This window comes from Eretmochelys imbricata, chromosome 4 (assembly GCF_965152235.1).
Source record: "Eretmochelys imbricata isolate rEreImb1 chromosome 4, rEreImb1.hap1, whole genome shotgun sequence".
Classification (NCBI taxonomy): Eukaryota; Metazoa; Chordata; order Testudines; family Cheloniidae; genus Eretmochelys; species Eretmochelys imbricata.
The window spans coordinates 120,976,747-120,990,981 of NC_135575.1; the positions used below are offsets into that span (position 1 = coordinate 120,976,747).

Consider the following 14,235-nt stretch of genomic DNA (forward strand, 5'->3'; position numbering starts at 1 on the left):
GTGGCAAAGTAGTTTCCAACGCAGGGCAGTGACCCTGAGGCAGATCAGTTCTGTAACTGGCTCAGATGGGAGGCTTTCGCTTCTGCTTTTTTCTCCACTGCTGTAAGCTACAGGCCTGATCTTTTCCTCAGTTAGCATTTGGGGTGCTCAGTGGACATAGAATTAGGCCCTAGCATAACTCTATTCAGGGGTTCTCAAACTGGGGGGTTGGAACCCCTCAGGGATTCATGAGGTTATTACATGGGGGGTCACAAGCTGTCGGCCGCCACCTCAAACCCCCCTTTGCTTCCAGCATTTATAATGGTGTTAAATATATTTTAAAGTGTTTTTAATTTATAAGGGCCGGGGGGCGCACTCAGAGGCTTGCTATGTGAAAGGGGTCGTGAGAATAAAAGTTTGAGAACCACTGCTCTACATTCTCTAAGGTCCTGTCTGCAGAACAAAACAAACCATGTAACAGAAGTTTAGCTGAGATACAGTATTCTCCCCTTATGCCTTCACATGCTTCAACAATAGTTCCGTCTTGTGTAGACTGAGATTTGTATAGGGAAAGAGCACGCTTTGGGTAAATGCTCCAGGCCCAGCCAGATGATGGCAGTGTGGTTGTGCACTTCCAGCAGTGATAGCAACAGTGGGAACTCTAGAGTAGATAAGGCTCAGGGGGGAAGCTGGGGAAGGCCACATTTCCCATTCAGTCGGGTTTAAACGACTGTAGTATCTCCATTCAGTAACCTTCAGTTAAAATGGAGCAACTTCTGTCTGTAGACACACCCTAATGATGACAGCATTTGGAAGTTATTGCACAATGGGTATAGTCAAGGCCCTTCATTTTCATTTTCATTTTTTATTTTATTTAAATTAAAATTTCCCAGGAAATTAAAAATGAGTGAAAATAGGTGGACTAAATTAACATTTTTGGGTTAATCAGAGTTAATATTGGGAGATGGGAGGACAGAAAAAATGCAACAGAGAAAAGGAAGAGTTGAATGTAAAAGCGGTGATTTATGTAATGAACTGTACATTACCAGTATGTACACATATGTACATGTTGTGTACAATCTTCCACTACATTGCCTTAGTTTAAGATAGCTTCACGTAAACACTTAGACTAATTTATTAACATAAAAACATATATTTAATGTATTGGATTTTCTTAACATAATCATATTTTCATGATCTAAAATTGGGGTGAAATGGGTAAAAAAAATGAATAATAGCTTTTGTAAAACCCTGGATTTATTTATTTTTTTATCTGTAAAAACTGAAAACAAAGGGCCTTAGGTAAAGCCTAGGTTTCAGGGCCTACAGAGTGAAGCCAAGGATTTAAATAATGTTTACAGGGGTGGTTGTTTTGGTTTTTTTTTTTCTGGGGTTTGGTTGGTTTTCCATCCTGCAAGCTAGACGTTCAAGAAGTAACCTGCAAAAACCATAATGAATCCCTGCTCATATTGATTCACTTTGATCATTCACATTATATTTGAGTCAGGAAAGTTATGGAGAGGGCATGGTTAATTTAGAAATGTGTGTACATGTCTCTTTGATTTTGTTTGTTTGTTTATTTGAGAAGACACTCCTGATGCAATTTTTAAGAAGAAGAAAGCACTTCTGGAGTATATCTGGAGCTACACTTTCATCATTCAATGATTCCATGTGCTAGGATTGTTGTTGATGGGTCAGTCTGCTGAGAAATTGTGATTATTATTATTTTAATATTCTTGTAGGATTCTTTTAGAGGAGTTATAAGTGGGATGGGAGAAGCATACTAGAAAGAGACATTTTAAAACAAAAAAATTAACATTTTGATTGAGGAGGTGTTGGAGCCTAGCATTGTAGAAGGATGTTAACAAAATAGTTTCAGCTAAATAAGTGAGATACTAAGCAAAATCAAACAGTTCCTTAATAGCTTTCATGTCTTCGTTTCTAAATACTATCTCAGTTAGTTGTAGAGATCCCTTTAGTTATATGGATGATGTTTCCGACACTTTACATACTAGATAGGCAAAGGATCAGAATTTTTTCTGGGAGCTTTTCTTCTGATAGTATGACCGGGAATCATTGCTGTTCTTTTATTTTATTTTTTAAACAGGGTTACTGAATTATTCCCTTAGTATCACAACTCATACCCAGTAACTGCATGGAAGAACACAGAAGCACTTTGTATTTTGGATCTGTCAATGGGTGACGATTCCTCCAAAAGAAATGAAACTTTAAATATCAATTTCTAAGAAGACAAAATTGCTTGAGGCTTCAGCTCCTCTATTATTAAATCATGCGCATCAATGATTCCTTTGGTCAAAAACCACCAAGAATATCTGTAGATCCTTTCAAGTGCTTCTCTAATAAAGTGAAACCTAAACGTAAGTCTCTGTAGGACACTGATGTCCTAAATTCTGTGTATTTGCCAACTGTGTCCACATATCTATTCAGGGGACACCATCATAGGGCCTAATCACCATCAACCACACTATCACACTAATCACCATCAACCACACTATCAGAGGCTCGTTCACCTGCACATCTACCAATGTGATATATGCCATCATGTGCCAGCAATGCCCCTCTGCCATGTACGTTGCTCAAACTGGACAGTCACTACGTAAAAGAATAAATGGACACAAATCAGATGTCAAGAATTATAACATTCATAAACCACTTCAATCTCTCTGGTCACTCGATTACAGACCTAAAGGTTGCAATATTACAACAAAAAGACTTCAAAAACAGACTCCAACGAGAGACTGCTGAATTGAAATTAATTTGCAAACTGGATACAATTAACTTAGGCTTGAATAGAGACTGGGAGAGGATGGGTCATTACACAAAGTAAAACTATTTCCCCACGTTTATTTCCCCCCACCCTCCACCACTCCTCAGACTTTCCTGTTAACTGCTGGCAATGGCCCACCTTTGATTATCACTACAAAAAGTTTTCTCCCCCACCCCCTCTCCTCTCTCCTGCTGGTAATAGCTCATCTTAAGTGATCACTCTCCTTACAATGTGCATTGATAACACCCATTTTTTCATGTTCTGTGTGTGTATATAAATCTCCTCACTGTATTTTCCATTGAATGCATCCGATGAAGTGAGCTGTAGCTCACGAAAGCTTATGCTCAAATAAATTGGTTAGTTTCTAAGGTGCCACTAGTACTCCTCTTCTTTTTGCGAATACAGACTAACACGGCTGCTACTCTGAAACAGGATCAAGTTGTAGATTAGCTTCTGGTTTCACCCTGGCAAGATCTTTGTTAAATCCAAGATTACTTTGGCCGATTTTTATTATTAAGACAATCCTAGACATTCTCTTAGATCCTAAAGTTCTTAAACATCTCATATAGTCTCTTAGCCAACAAAGCATTTTGCAGGTAAGAACGCTGGCTGTGACAGCCTCTTTAGAAATGATCATTGTTCAGCTTTTAAAATTTAGGTAGTAGGGGTTTTTTTAAGGAATATTAGTATAGTTAGAATTTCATCTGTGTAAACTGGTATTAAAACATCCATTCATAATCTTTGTAAAAAGTTGAGAACTCTCAAAAATCACCATATGAACAAGTAATTATTTAGGCAAGTGCTAAAAAATGTTTTGGGCCGCCTTTTCTACGGTCAGATATGTTTCCTTTATTCAGTTAATTGTTAAAATATTACAATAGATCTCTAATGAAAATATGCATTTTTATTGGAGTGTAGGCTTCTTATTTGGATCCAATCCTGCAGTCCTTATTCACACAAAATTCTCTTTGATTTCAGTGAGAATTTTGCTTGAATAAGGACAGCAAATCTTGGCTCCTTATTTAGTAAATGCACACTGATATGAAGAAAGGTTAATATGAGCATGTGGGTAAGGCATATGTATGTGTGTGTAGCATTAAGGCAGAGGTGGGGAAACTTTTTGGCGCGAGGTCCACATCGGAGTTGCACAGCTGTATGGAGGGCCAGGTAGGGAAAGCGGAGCCTCCCCAAATAGCCTGGGCCCCCTCCCACTTCCCGCCCCCTGACTGCCCCCCCCCACAGAACTCCCGACCCATCCAACCCCCCCTGCTTCTTGACCCCTGACCGGCCCCTCCCAGGAACCCCGCCTCTAACCGCCCCCGGGACCCCATCCCCTATAACTCCCCCTGCTCCCTGTCCCCTGACTGCCCCAACACCTATCCATACCTCTGCCCCCTGACAGGCCCCCCGGGACTCCCACACCTATCCAACCTCCCTGTCCTGTGATTGCCCTGCCCCCAGAACCTCCGCCCCATCCAACACCCCCTGGTCCCTGACTGCCCCCCAGGACCCTCTGCCCCTTATCCAACCCCCCTGCCCCAAACTCTGCCCTCTTACCATGCTCCTCGGAGTGGCAGGAGTGGCAGCCGTGCTGTCTGGCTGGAGCCAGCCACATCGCTGCGCTGCCTGGCAGGAGCAGCAGGCCAGAGCGCTGGGGGTGTGGTGAACTGAGGCTGTGGGGAGGGTGGACAGGAGAGGGGCCGGGGGCTAGCCTCCCCTGCCGGGAGCTAGCCTCCCCTGCCGGGAGCTCAGCAGCTGGGCAGGACAGTCCCGTGGGCCAGATGTGGCCCGTGGGCCATAGTTTTCCCACCTCTGCTGTACAGACACACAGTAAAAAATGGTTCCTGCCCTGAAAAACTTACAATCTACGTATAAGATGAGAGTCAACAGACATACAGGGTGAGCACTATTATCCCCATTTGACAGATGGGGATCTGAAGCAGAGAGAAACAAAGAGATTTTCTACATGGCACCGGCAAAGAACGCTAGAGGGGTGTGATTTGTAGAGCATTCTAACATGTTGCACTCTTACTGCCCCATAAAGATCCTGCTGGCCACACTCTAAAGAGACCTAACTCATGTTAACGCCATCCTGTTTGAGATGGATCTACATCAAAGCGAACTAGGTACCTTTTAGAGCGCGCCAGTAGGCTCTATATATGGTAATTGTAAAGCGTTCTAGCGTGTTGCTCGCTAAATCATGCCCCTATAGTGGGCTTTGCTGGTGCTGTGTAGACATGCCCTCAGACTAACTTACCCAAGGTCACATGGGAAGCTTTATGACAGAGCAGAAAATTGAATTCAGATCTTCCAAATCCCAAATGAGCATTCTAACCACTGGACCAACATTGCCTTCTAGCTGGCATAGCCAAATGTATTTTAAACAGGCAGATTAATTCAATAGGCATGAAATATGTCTTTTAAAAAGTGCAACATTATCTTTTTTTCAATTGCCTTGCAGGAAAGCATGCATGCCTATGCAGCCAACGTTTATACTTCTGTTGTAGAAGAACTAGTGAAAGAAAAGCAACGCAAATTTATTGCTGTGGAGCAGGAATTCTTTCGCCTCTGGTGGGACACCACAGCCACGGATATATATAAACAGCAGGTAATGCAACTATAGTTACTGTTTTAACGCTGAGAGTCAGACCCTCTGCTCTTGTCTAAGTACGTACACTGCAGAGGGCAGGGGTGGGGTTCCGGGGCGGGGGGGCATAAGGCAGCTGAAAACTGACCATGCTACTGCCCTGATCCTGCCGACACTATGTGCAACTCTGATCCCTTTCTCGGAGGGCTTCTCTAATTTACACGAGCTGCTAACAGCTCCAAGAGGGTGCAGCCACAACTGGGAATCAGGGTGATTGAGGAGCATCTCAGCCACGACCCCTTTCCCCTGCTTTGTTAGCAACAGAGAGAGGAAGTATCATAAGAACTTATTTCTTCAGAGTGATTTTTTTAGGGCAGGATGCACTAGTTTTAGGGTCAGATTGTGCTAGGGGAGCCGAACTGTATTAGAAGATACTGGATTAATATCTGTTAATTATTTGACATTTCTGAACTGCAGCCAAAACATCAATAGCAATGAAAAATCGCTTATCTTTTTACTCTGGCATTACACACTTATTGCTATTGCTGTTGCTGTAGTAACAAGAAAATGTAAGGATCAGCAATGATACATTTGTGTACTTCTTGTGTTTGTGAACAATGACTCGTCTCTGTTGATCTTTAAAGTGTGGTTCTACTCAGAAAAGTGATTCTGTAGTGTTGGCATTGTGGAGGTTCCATGTTTCTTATATCTCAGTGACTATGATTTTAGTTCAGTTATTTGGTCTCAAAGTTTGGGTGGCTAGGCTAGTGGCAACACATTGTGCTGCGATATATGTGATCCAAGTTTAAGTCTGGCATCAGAAAACTGGGTGAGCTGCAAAGATAACAAAGGACTGTATTATGCCATATATTCCACATATGCCAGAGATCCCCCTTTGTTTCATTGTGAAGTTCCATGTAACAGTAGAATATGATCCATTGTCTGGGGGGGGGGGGATCTCAGTTTTGTTTATTTTAATTGAGGGACATTGTCAATTTAAAATTACACCTTTTGTCTGAATTTTTTTTTTTACCTACTATTCTGTCCATTTGCACCTAAGATTTCTATAATAGAAAGATTGTAGAAAAAAATAGTTTGTCTTGTGCATTTGACAGCATTCTGTAGATAGTCAGTTTAATTGTTTTAGTCAGTTAGCTTCTCTTTGCTTCTCCTGTTGTTTGTGTGGGTCTTTTGCACCTCAACAGAAAAGAGAGAATTGTTTCTAAATCAGAAAATGTTACTGCAAATCCACAAAAACTGGCCTGGGTACTCCTCCATGTGTAGTGTTTGAAAATGTTTTGAACTTCTAGTTAAAATTGTTTATGTTGTCCCTTTAACCTACACTGCAAGGAAAAGGCTTCTCTTTTTAATATTCATGTGCAATACCTTCAGGGAAGCTGAAATTGTGCTTCTCTCTCTGCATTTTCAGAACCAAGCAGTAAGAAAAGCTTCCATTTACAAGTTCTGATCTCCATAGTGCAAAATCAGTAGAAATATTAAACGTCGTGTCCTCGCTTCTCAGAACAGCTGCTGCTTTTTAATAGCCTTATATTCTCATTCTATTTTCCAGTCCATTTCAATACAAAATCATCCTGGTCCAAAGCCCAGAATGTGCTTGATTCACTTTTAGAGCAGTGCCAAAAAATGTACTGCTGGTTTAAAAAACGCAGTGATAGTTTTGTGATTGGTTATCTTATAGCCATCACAGTTAGAAACAAATGTAGTTTTAATCTTCAAGTGTTACAGATATTATTAAAACTAAATTAATTATATACCATTGGAGAGCTATGATACTAACTTTCCAGTGATTATAACGTTTGTTATTAACACTATCAAGTTGCCAGGTATTGGGCTTTGAAATCACATCAGTCCAATTACTGGCCTGCTTTTTTCACTTGAATTCTAACATTAGTGGCTACTATAACTATAAAATTACTACAATAATAGAGTTATATTATTTGAAGGCTTAAATCCCAACTTTCAAATGATATAAAGTATTAATCTAGCTCCAGCCATTTGTGAAATATTTGCTTCTGACTGGAGTGTAATTTTTATATATATACACACATATATAAAAGCAAGATAATTGGAGCTGATCCTGCAGTGTGGAAGGAGGAGCACATGGGATGATGTGTACCACAGCAATTGGACTCAGAGACAGACTCTCTTAACTCACATTGTGTGCAAATTTCCACACTACACATTCACACCTGAACCATGCCTATACTTCCAAGGTTTGAGTCTGTGCATTATAGTGTGGGGGTGAGGGAGACATGGGGCCACCTCCTTGTGACTGATCCTGGCCAGTATGCAGCAATCATTTGGGATGAAGAAAACAACTCTTGCCTGGTTGTAACTGGAGATAAGCAAAGGGGAGTAGGTGAACCAAATTGCTCAGAAGTATATGTTGGATTTAGAACTGGACTCAAAGCTTTCCCTCCTTGCTTCTGTCTTCTCCCCTCCCGCCCTCCCCCCCTCCCCCCCCCCCCAAGGAAAAAAATGTTCGGCAGTACAGGCTTTGTCCCCAGGTTTGGTGTGGGGGGAGAAGTGTCTGTCGTCTAACTTAATAACATTTTAAAAAATATTTTCAACCTCTAAGTAGTTCCACAAAACTTAAATAAAAAAGGCTTCCAAGCCCAGAAGTCTGGGTCAAAAGTTTCTCTCCAGGACATGCCCTCCAGAAGAGCAGTAATAGCTTCAGAAGCTTTTCATGCAGATCAGGAGGTAGTTCTGTGCCTACGCCAGATATCGGTTATCTGGTTTCCCACATTCAGCTGGAACTAATTTGTGAATGATCCAGCCCTAAAACACTTTCCAACATCATGAATGAAGGGATGATTATAACCAAAATCGACAATCTGGCGTCATATCTGAACAGTGATGGGGCATTCACTCAAAGATCCTGGGGAAAGTAGCATCATGGCTATGGAACTGGAATACTACATGCCAGATTTTTAAAATTAATTGATAGCAGAATATATGTTCAGACAGACAGTGTTTGATAATACTTGAGACTTCAAAGCTAATGTAATGTTTCAGAAAACTACTAAAAAAGCAGATAACAACAGCCTTATGGCCTTACCTTTGGTAGAATGGAACTGGATTATTATCAGGTTTTTTCCATAGCTCACACATTTGCTAAAATTTGTAATCAAGTTGTGGTTCACTAAAGGGGCAGATGCTTCCAATTTCCAGTAGCAATAGAATTCTTTTTACATGTATTTTTCTGGGGCAGGTGTTAAAATATACTTTTAAACTAGAATTTTGAGAAAAAAGATTAGGGAACACCTCTGTTTCTGATAAGATATCCAAAACTGCTACACGTGGAATAACTCCATATGTATGTCAGATCTTTAAAAAACCCAAAAAAACCCAATTACTCTCCTATGAAAATTGTATCAGATCTGTGTGGTACTTTGGGAATATAAATCTACAGGGCTATAGAAAGGATGAATAGTAATTGTGTAGGAAACAAAAGGGAACATGGATTAAGATTCAACAATGTTGCATTATTATTTTTATCTTCATGACAAAGCTGATATCTGACACTTCAATAAAAGCAGCAAAAAGTTGGAAAGTATGCAAAAACTGAGTTAGAATCATAGAAGGGTAGGGTTGGAAGGGGCCTTGAAAGGTCATTTAGTCCATTCCCCTGTGGGATGGCAGGATCAAGTATACCAAGATCATCCCTGACAGGTGTTTGTCTAACTGGTTCTTTAAAACCTCCAATCATGGGGATTCCACAACTTCTCTTGAAAACCTGTTCCACTGCCTAACTATCCTTATAGTTAGTTTTTTCCTGGTATGTAACCCAAATCTCCCTTGCTACAAATTAAGCTGATCATGTCTTGTCCTATCTTCAGTGGTCATGGAGAATAATTGATCACTGTCCTATTTATAACAGCCCTTAACATATTTGAAGACTATTATGAGGTCCTCTCCCAGTCATTTTTCTGAAGTCTAAACGTGCCCAGGTTTTTTTAACCTTTCCTCATAAGTCAGGTTTTCTCAGCCTTTTACTACTTCTGTTGCTTTCTTCTAGACTCTCTCCACTTTGTCCGCACTTTTCCTAAAGAGTGGTGCTCAACATTGGATACAGTATTCCAGCTGAGAACTCCTCAGTGCTGAGTAGAGCAGGACAATTACCTCCCTTGTCTTACATACAACATTCCTGTTAATACACCCCAGAAATATATTAACTTTTTCCACAACTGCATCACATTGTTGACTCATATACAGTTTGTGATCCACTCTAACCCCCATATCCTTATCAGCAGTACTATCACCTAGCCAGTTATTCCCTATTTTGTAGTTGTACTTTTGATTTGTCCTTCCTAAGTATAGTACTTTGCACTTCTCTTTATTAAATTTTATCTTGCTGATTTCAGACCTATTCTCCAATTTGTCAACTCATTGTGAAATCTCATTCTGTCCTCCAATGTGCTTGCAATCCTTCTGAGCTTGGAGTCATCTACATATTTTATAAGCATACTTATTTCCCTAGTTTGCTTCTGAGAGTGTTATGTGGGACAGTGTCAAAAGCCTCATTAAAATCAAGATATGTCATATCTATTGCTTGCTCCCATCCAAGGACCTCTCCAAGGAAGAAAATTAGGTTTGTTTGTCATTATTCTTGACAAATCCATGCTGTTCCTTATAATCCTATTGTGTTTACAAACTGATTGTTGAATAATTTGTTTTAGTATCTTTCCCAGTGGTGAAGTTAAGCCAGGTCTATAATTCCCCAGGATCCTCCTTGTTCCCTTTTTAAAGATAGGTACTATGTTTGTCCTTCTCCAGTCCTCTGGCATCTCACTCATCCTGCATGAGTTGTGGAAAATAATCACTAACAGTACTAAGATTGCCCCAGCTACCTTAAGTATCTTTGGATGAATTTCATTGGGCCCTTCTGACTTGAACATATTTAAGTTATCTGAATATTCTTTAACCAGTTTTTTCCCTATTTTGGCTTATGTTCATTCATCCTTGTTGTTAGTATTAATTATGTTGGGTATCTGGTCACAATTTAACTTTTTAGTGAAGAATGAAGCAAAATAGGCATTACTCACCTCAGCCTTCTCTATGTCATCGGTTATTGGCTCTTCTTCCCCCCCACTAAGTAACCTACACTTGCCTTCAACTTTTTCTTGCTCTTAATGTATAGAACCTCTTCTTAATTGACTTTTATGTCCCTTGGGAGGTATAGCTCATTTTGTGCCTTAACTTCTCTGATTTTGTCCCTATATGCTTGTGCTACTCTTTTGTACTTCTCCTTAGCAATTAGTCCACGTTTCCACTTTTTGTAGAATTCTTTTTTGGTTGTCAGGTCATTAAAGAGCTCCAGATGGAGCCATATTGGCCTCTTACTACTCTTCCTATCTTTCCTTCATATAGGGATAGTTTGCTGTTGCGCCTTTAATATTGTCTCCTTGAGAAACTGCCAGCTTTCCTGAATACCTTTTTCTCTTTACATTTTCTTCCCATGGGACCTTACCTACCCGTTCTCTGAATTTGTTAGTCAGCTTTTTTGAAGTCCATTGTCCTCATTCTGTAGCGCTCCTTCCTTTCTAAGGAAATCTATTATTTCATGGTCAGTTTCACCAAATTGCCTTCAACTTTCAGATTCACAACCAGTACCTCCCTATTAGTCAGCATCAAGTCTAAAATGGCTGTCTCCTTTCATTACTTCCTCCACCTTCTGAAACAAGAAGTTATCCCCAATACATTCCAAGAAATTATTGGGCATTTTGTGTTTTGCCATATTACTTTTGTCTAGGTGGTTAAAGTTCCCCATTAGTACCAAGTCTTGTGTTTTGGATATTTCTGTTATTTGTTCTAGAAATGCCTCAACCACCTCCTCCTTCTCATCTGGTGATCTGTATTAGACCCGTACCATGACTTCACCCCTTTTTTTTCCACTTTTATCTTCACCCAGTGACTTTCATCTGGTCTGCCTCTCACCTCCTTCTGGACCTCAGAACAAGTGTAAATATTCTTGATATATAATGCAACCCTAACTTCCTTTTTTCCCTGCATGTCCTTCCTGAGCAAGCTGTTTATCCCACCAGATCTCAGTGATGCCAGTTATGTCATAATTAACATGTTTCTTCCTGCCTATACTCCTTGAATTTGTGTACAGACCTCTAAGATGTTGAGTGGACTCGCCCACTTTTTCTCTTCTTTGCTCCTATGACCCTATTGTAATTTTTTATTCCCCACCACCCAACACATAGACCTTTGTTAAGATCACCCTTTTTATATCTATCGGTGGGTTTTGACACTTGCCTTCTTTGAACCTAGTTTAAAGCCCTCCTCCGTAGGTTGGTGAGTCAATATCCAAAGATGTCCTTTCCCTTCTGGGTCATATGGACCCCATCTCTTCCCAGCAGTCCTGCTTCCTGGAACAGCTTCCTATGATCGAGGAAACCAAAGCCTTCCTATCAACACCATCTCTGCAGCCATGCATTCATCTCCAGAATGTGTGTGTCCCTGTCTGGGCTCTTACACTCAACCAGAAGAATGGACAAGAATACCACCTGCGCCCCTGATTCCTTCACCCTTGCTCCCAAAGCCATGTATTCACTGCTGATCTGCTTAGGATCATACCTGGCAGTATCATTAGTGCCCCCAGGGATGAGAAGCATAGGGTAGTAGTCACAGGGACAGAGGAGCCTCAGCAACCTTTCCGTAATGTCTCAGAGGTGGGCTCCAGCCAGGCAGCACGCCTTCAGGACATGGTGTCAGGTCGGCAGATGGATGTCTCTGTCCCCCTCAGACAGGAGGCCCAACCACAACCACCACCACCCCCACACACACATCTCCTCCTATTAGATTTGGTGGTCGTGAGTCTCCTAGCCGTGGAGGAAGGTGATTCCTCCTCAGCCATTGGGGTCAGCTCCTCTCCCTCTGATCCCTGTACAGCATACTGTTTTTTGACATCAATGGATGCAGGACCTGGCTGGTAGGGCTGGAGCACTGTCTGCTGCCCTAGGTTGCCAGTAGCCAGTCTCCTCCCCACGGAGCGGCCGCTTGTCCTTTCTCCTCTGGTCCCTCTGTAGTTGGCTAGCATCCCACATCCCAGGTGTCTCCCTATGCGTCCTGTTGATGAAGTCTTCGTGCTCCCAGATGCTACACTGATTAGCCACCTCCCCCTGCAGCTGTCTTACCTGCTTCCGAGGGTCTCCACCAACAAACACCTCTCGCACTGGGTAGTTCCTCTAGCCTGGCTTTCATCTGTAGAACATGCAAGCCACATTCCCAGCAAGTCAAGTACAGGACTCTGGGCAGAAGCCTCCAGGGTCAGGATGCCTGACCACAGAATGCTCCCACAAGTGGCAGCAGAGGAAGAGCTAGCAGTAGCATAGATAAACATGATATATTGGGGAAGAATCAGTACAGCTTCTGTAAATGAAAATCATGCCTCACCAATCTATTAGAATTCTCTGAGGGGGTCAACAAGCATGCAGGCCAGGGGATCCAGTAAGCAGTCATGGGATCAAAGGGAAGGTCCTCTCATGGATCAGTAACTGGTTAAAAGATAGGAAACAAAGGGTAGGACTAAATGTTCAGTTTTCACAGTGGAGAGAAGTACATTGTGATGTCCCCCAGGGATCTGTACTGGGACCAATGCTGTTCAACATATTCATAATCTGGAAAAAGGGGTAAACAGGTGATAAAGTTTGCAGATAATACAAAATTACCCAAGATAGTTAAGTCCAAAGTAGCCTGAGAAGAATTACAAAGAGTTCTCACAAAATTGGGTGCCTGGGCAACAAAATGACAGATGAAATTCAGTGTTGATAACTGCAAAGTAATGCACAATGGAAAATGTAATCCCAACTATTAATACAAAATGATAAGGTCTGAATTAGCTGTTGTCATTCAAGAAAGAGATCTTTGGGTCTTTTCGATAGTTCTCTGAAAACATCCCCTTAATGTTCAGCGGCAGCCAAAAAAACGAACAAAATGTTAGAAAACATTCGGAAAGGGATAGATAATCAGACAGAAAATATTACAATGTCACTACAATGCCATTACAAATCTATGGTACACCCACACCTTGAATAGTGCATGCAGTTCAGGTTGCCCCAGATCAAAGAAGATATGAGAGAATTGGAAAGGGTACAGAGAAGCACTACAAAAATGATTAGGGGTATGGAACAGCTTCCATTTGAAAAGTGATTAGAACGACTGGCACTGTTCATCTTAGAAAAGAGACGACTATGAGAGGATACGATAGAGGTCTATAAAATCATAAATAGTGTGAAGAAAGTTAATAAGGAAGTGTTGTTTACCCTTTCACATAACACAAGAACTAGGAGTCATCCAATGAAATTAGTAGGCAACAAGTTTAAAACAAACATAAGGAAGTATTTCTTCACACAATGCACAGTCAATCTGTGGAACTCATTACTTGGGGATGCTGTGAAGGCCAAAGGTATAACTGGGTTCAGAAAAGAATTAGGTAAGTTCATGGAGGGATAGGTCCATTAATGGTTGTTATCCAAGATGATCTGAAACAATTTTAATTCTCTATTTATATCCCCACCACCCTGTACGCTCTGGTTGCAAGGTAGATCCACATTTGACAAATGTCACACTTAGATAACATGTTAAGGCCTGGACTGTATTTATAGCCTTAGTGGTAAAGATTGAAATTGTAATGGTGTTATCATTTGCCTTCTGTATATTCTGTATCGTAGGTACATCAGTTACTTCAAGAAGGGCGACTAGAATTCATAATTGGAGGTCAGGTGATGCATGATGAAGCTGTGACACATATTGATGACCAAATTTTACAGTTAACAGGCATGTTTCTTTGGTGTTTAACTCTTAGTTTTCATTGTTTGTTTGTTTTTTTCTGAATTCATTTTTATTTCCT

At 41.1% G+C, this 14,235-nt stretch overlaps 1 protein-coding gene across 1 annotated transcript in view; it reads left to right on the top strand.

Moving 5' to 3' along the window:
- Positions 1 to 14,235, top strand: part of MAN2B2 (mannosidase alpha class 2B member 2) — a 52,749-nt gene that overhangs the window by 427 nt on the left and 38,087 nt on the right. Inside the window, exons 2-3 of the mRNA XM_077815876.1 lie at positions 5,229 to 5,375; positions 14,057 to 14,162. Of these exons, the coding sequence (XP_077672002.1) occupies positions 5,229 to 5,375; positions 14,057 to 14,162 (253 nt within the window). The remainder of the gene's footprint in view (positions 1 to 5,228; positions 5,376 to 14,056; positions 14,163 to 14,235) is intronic.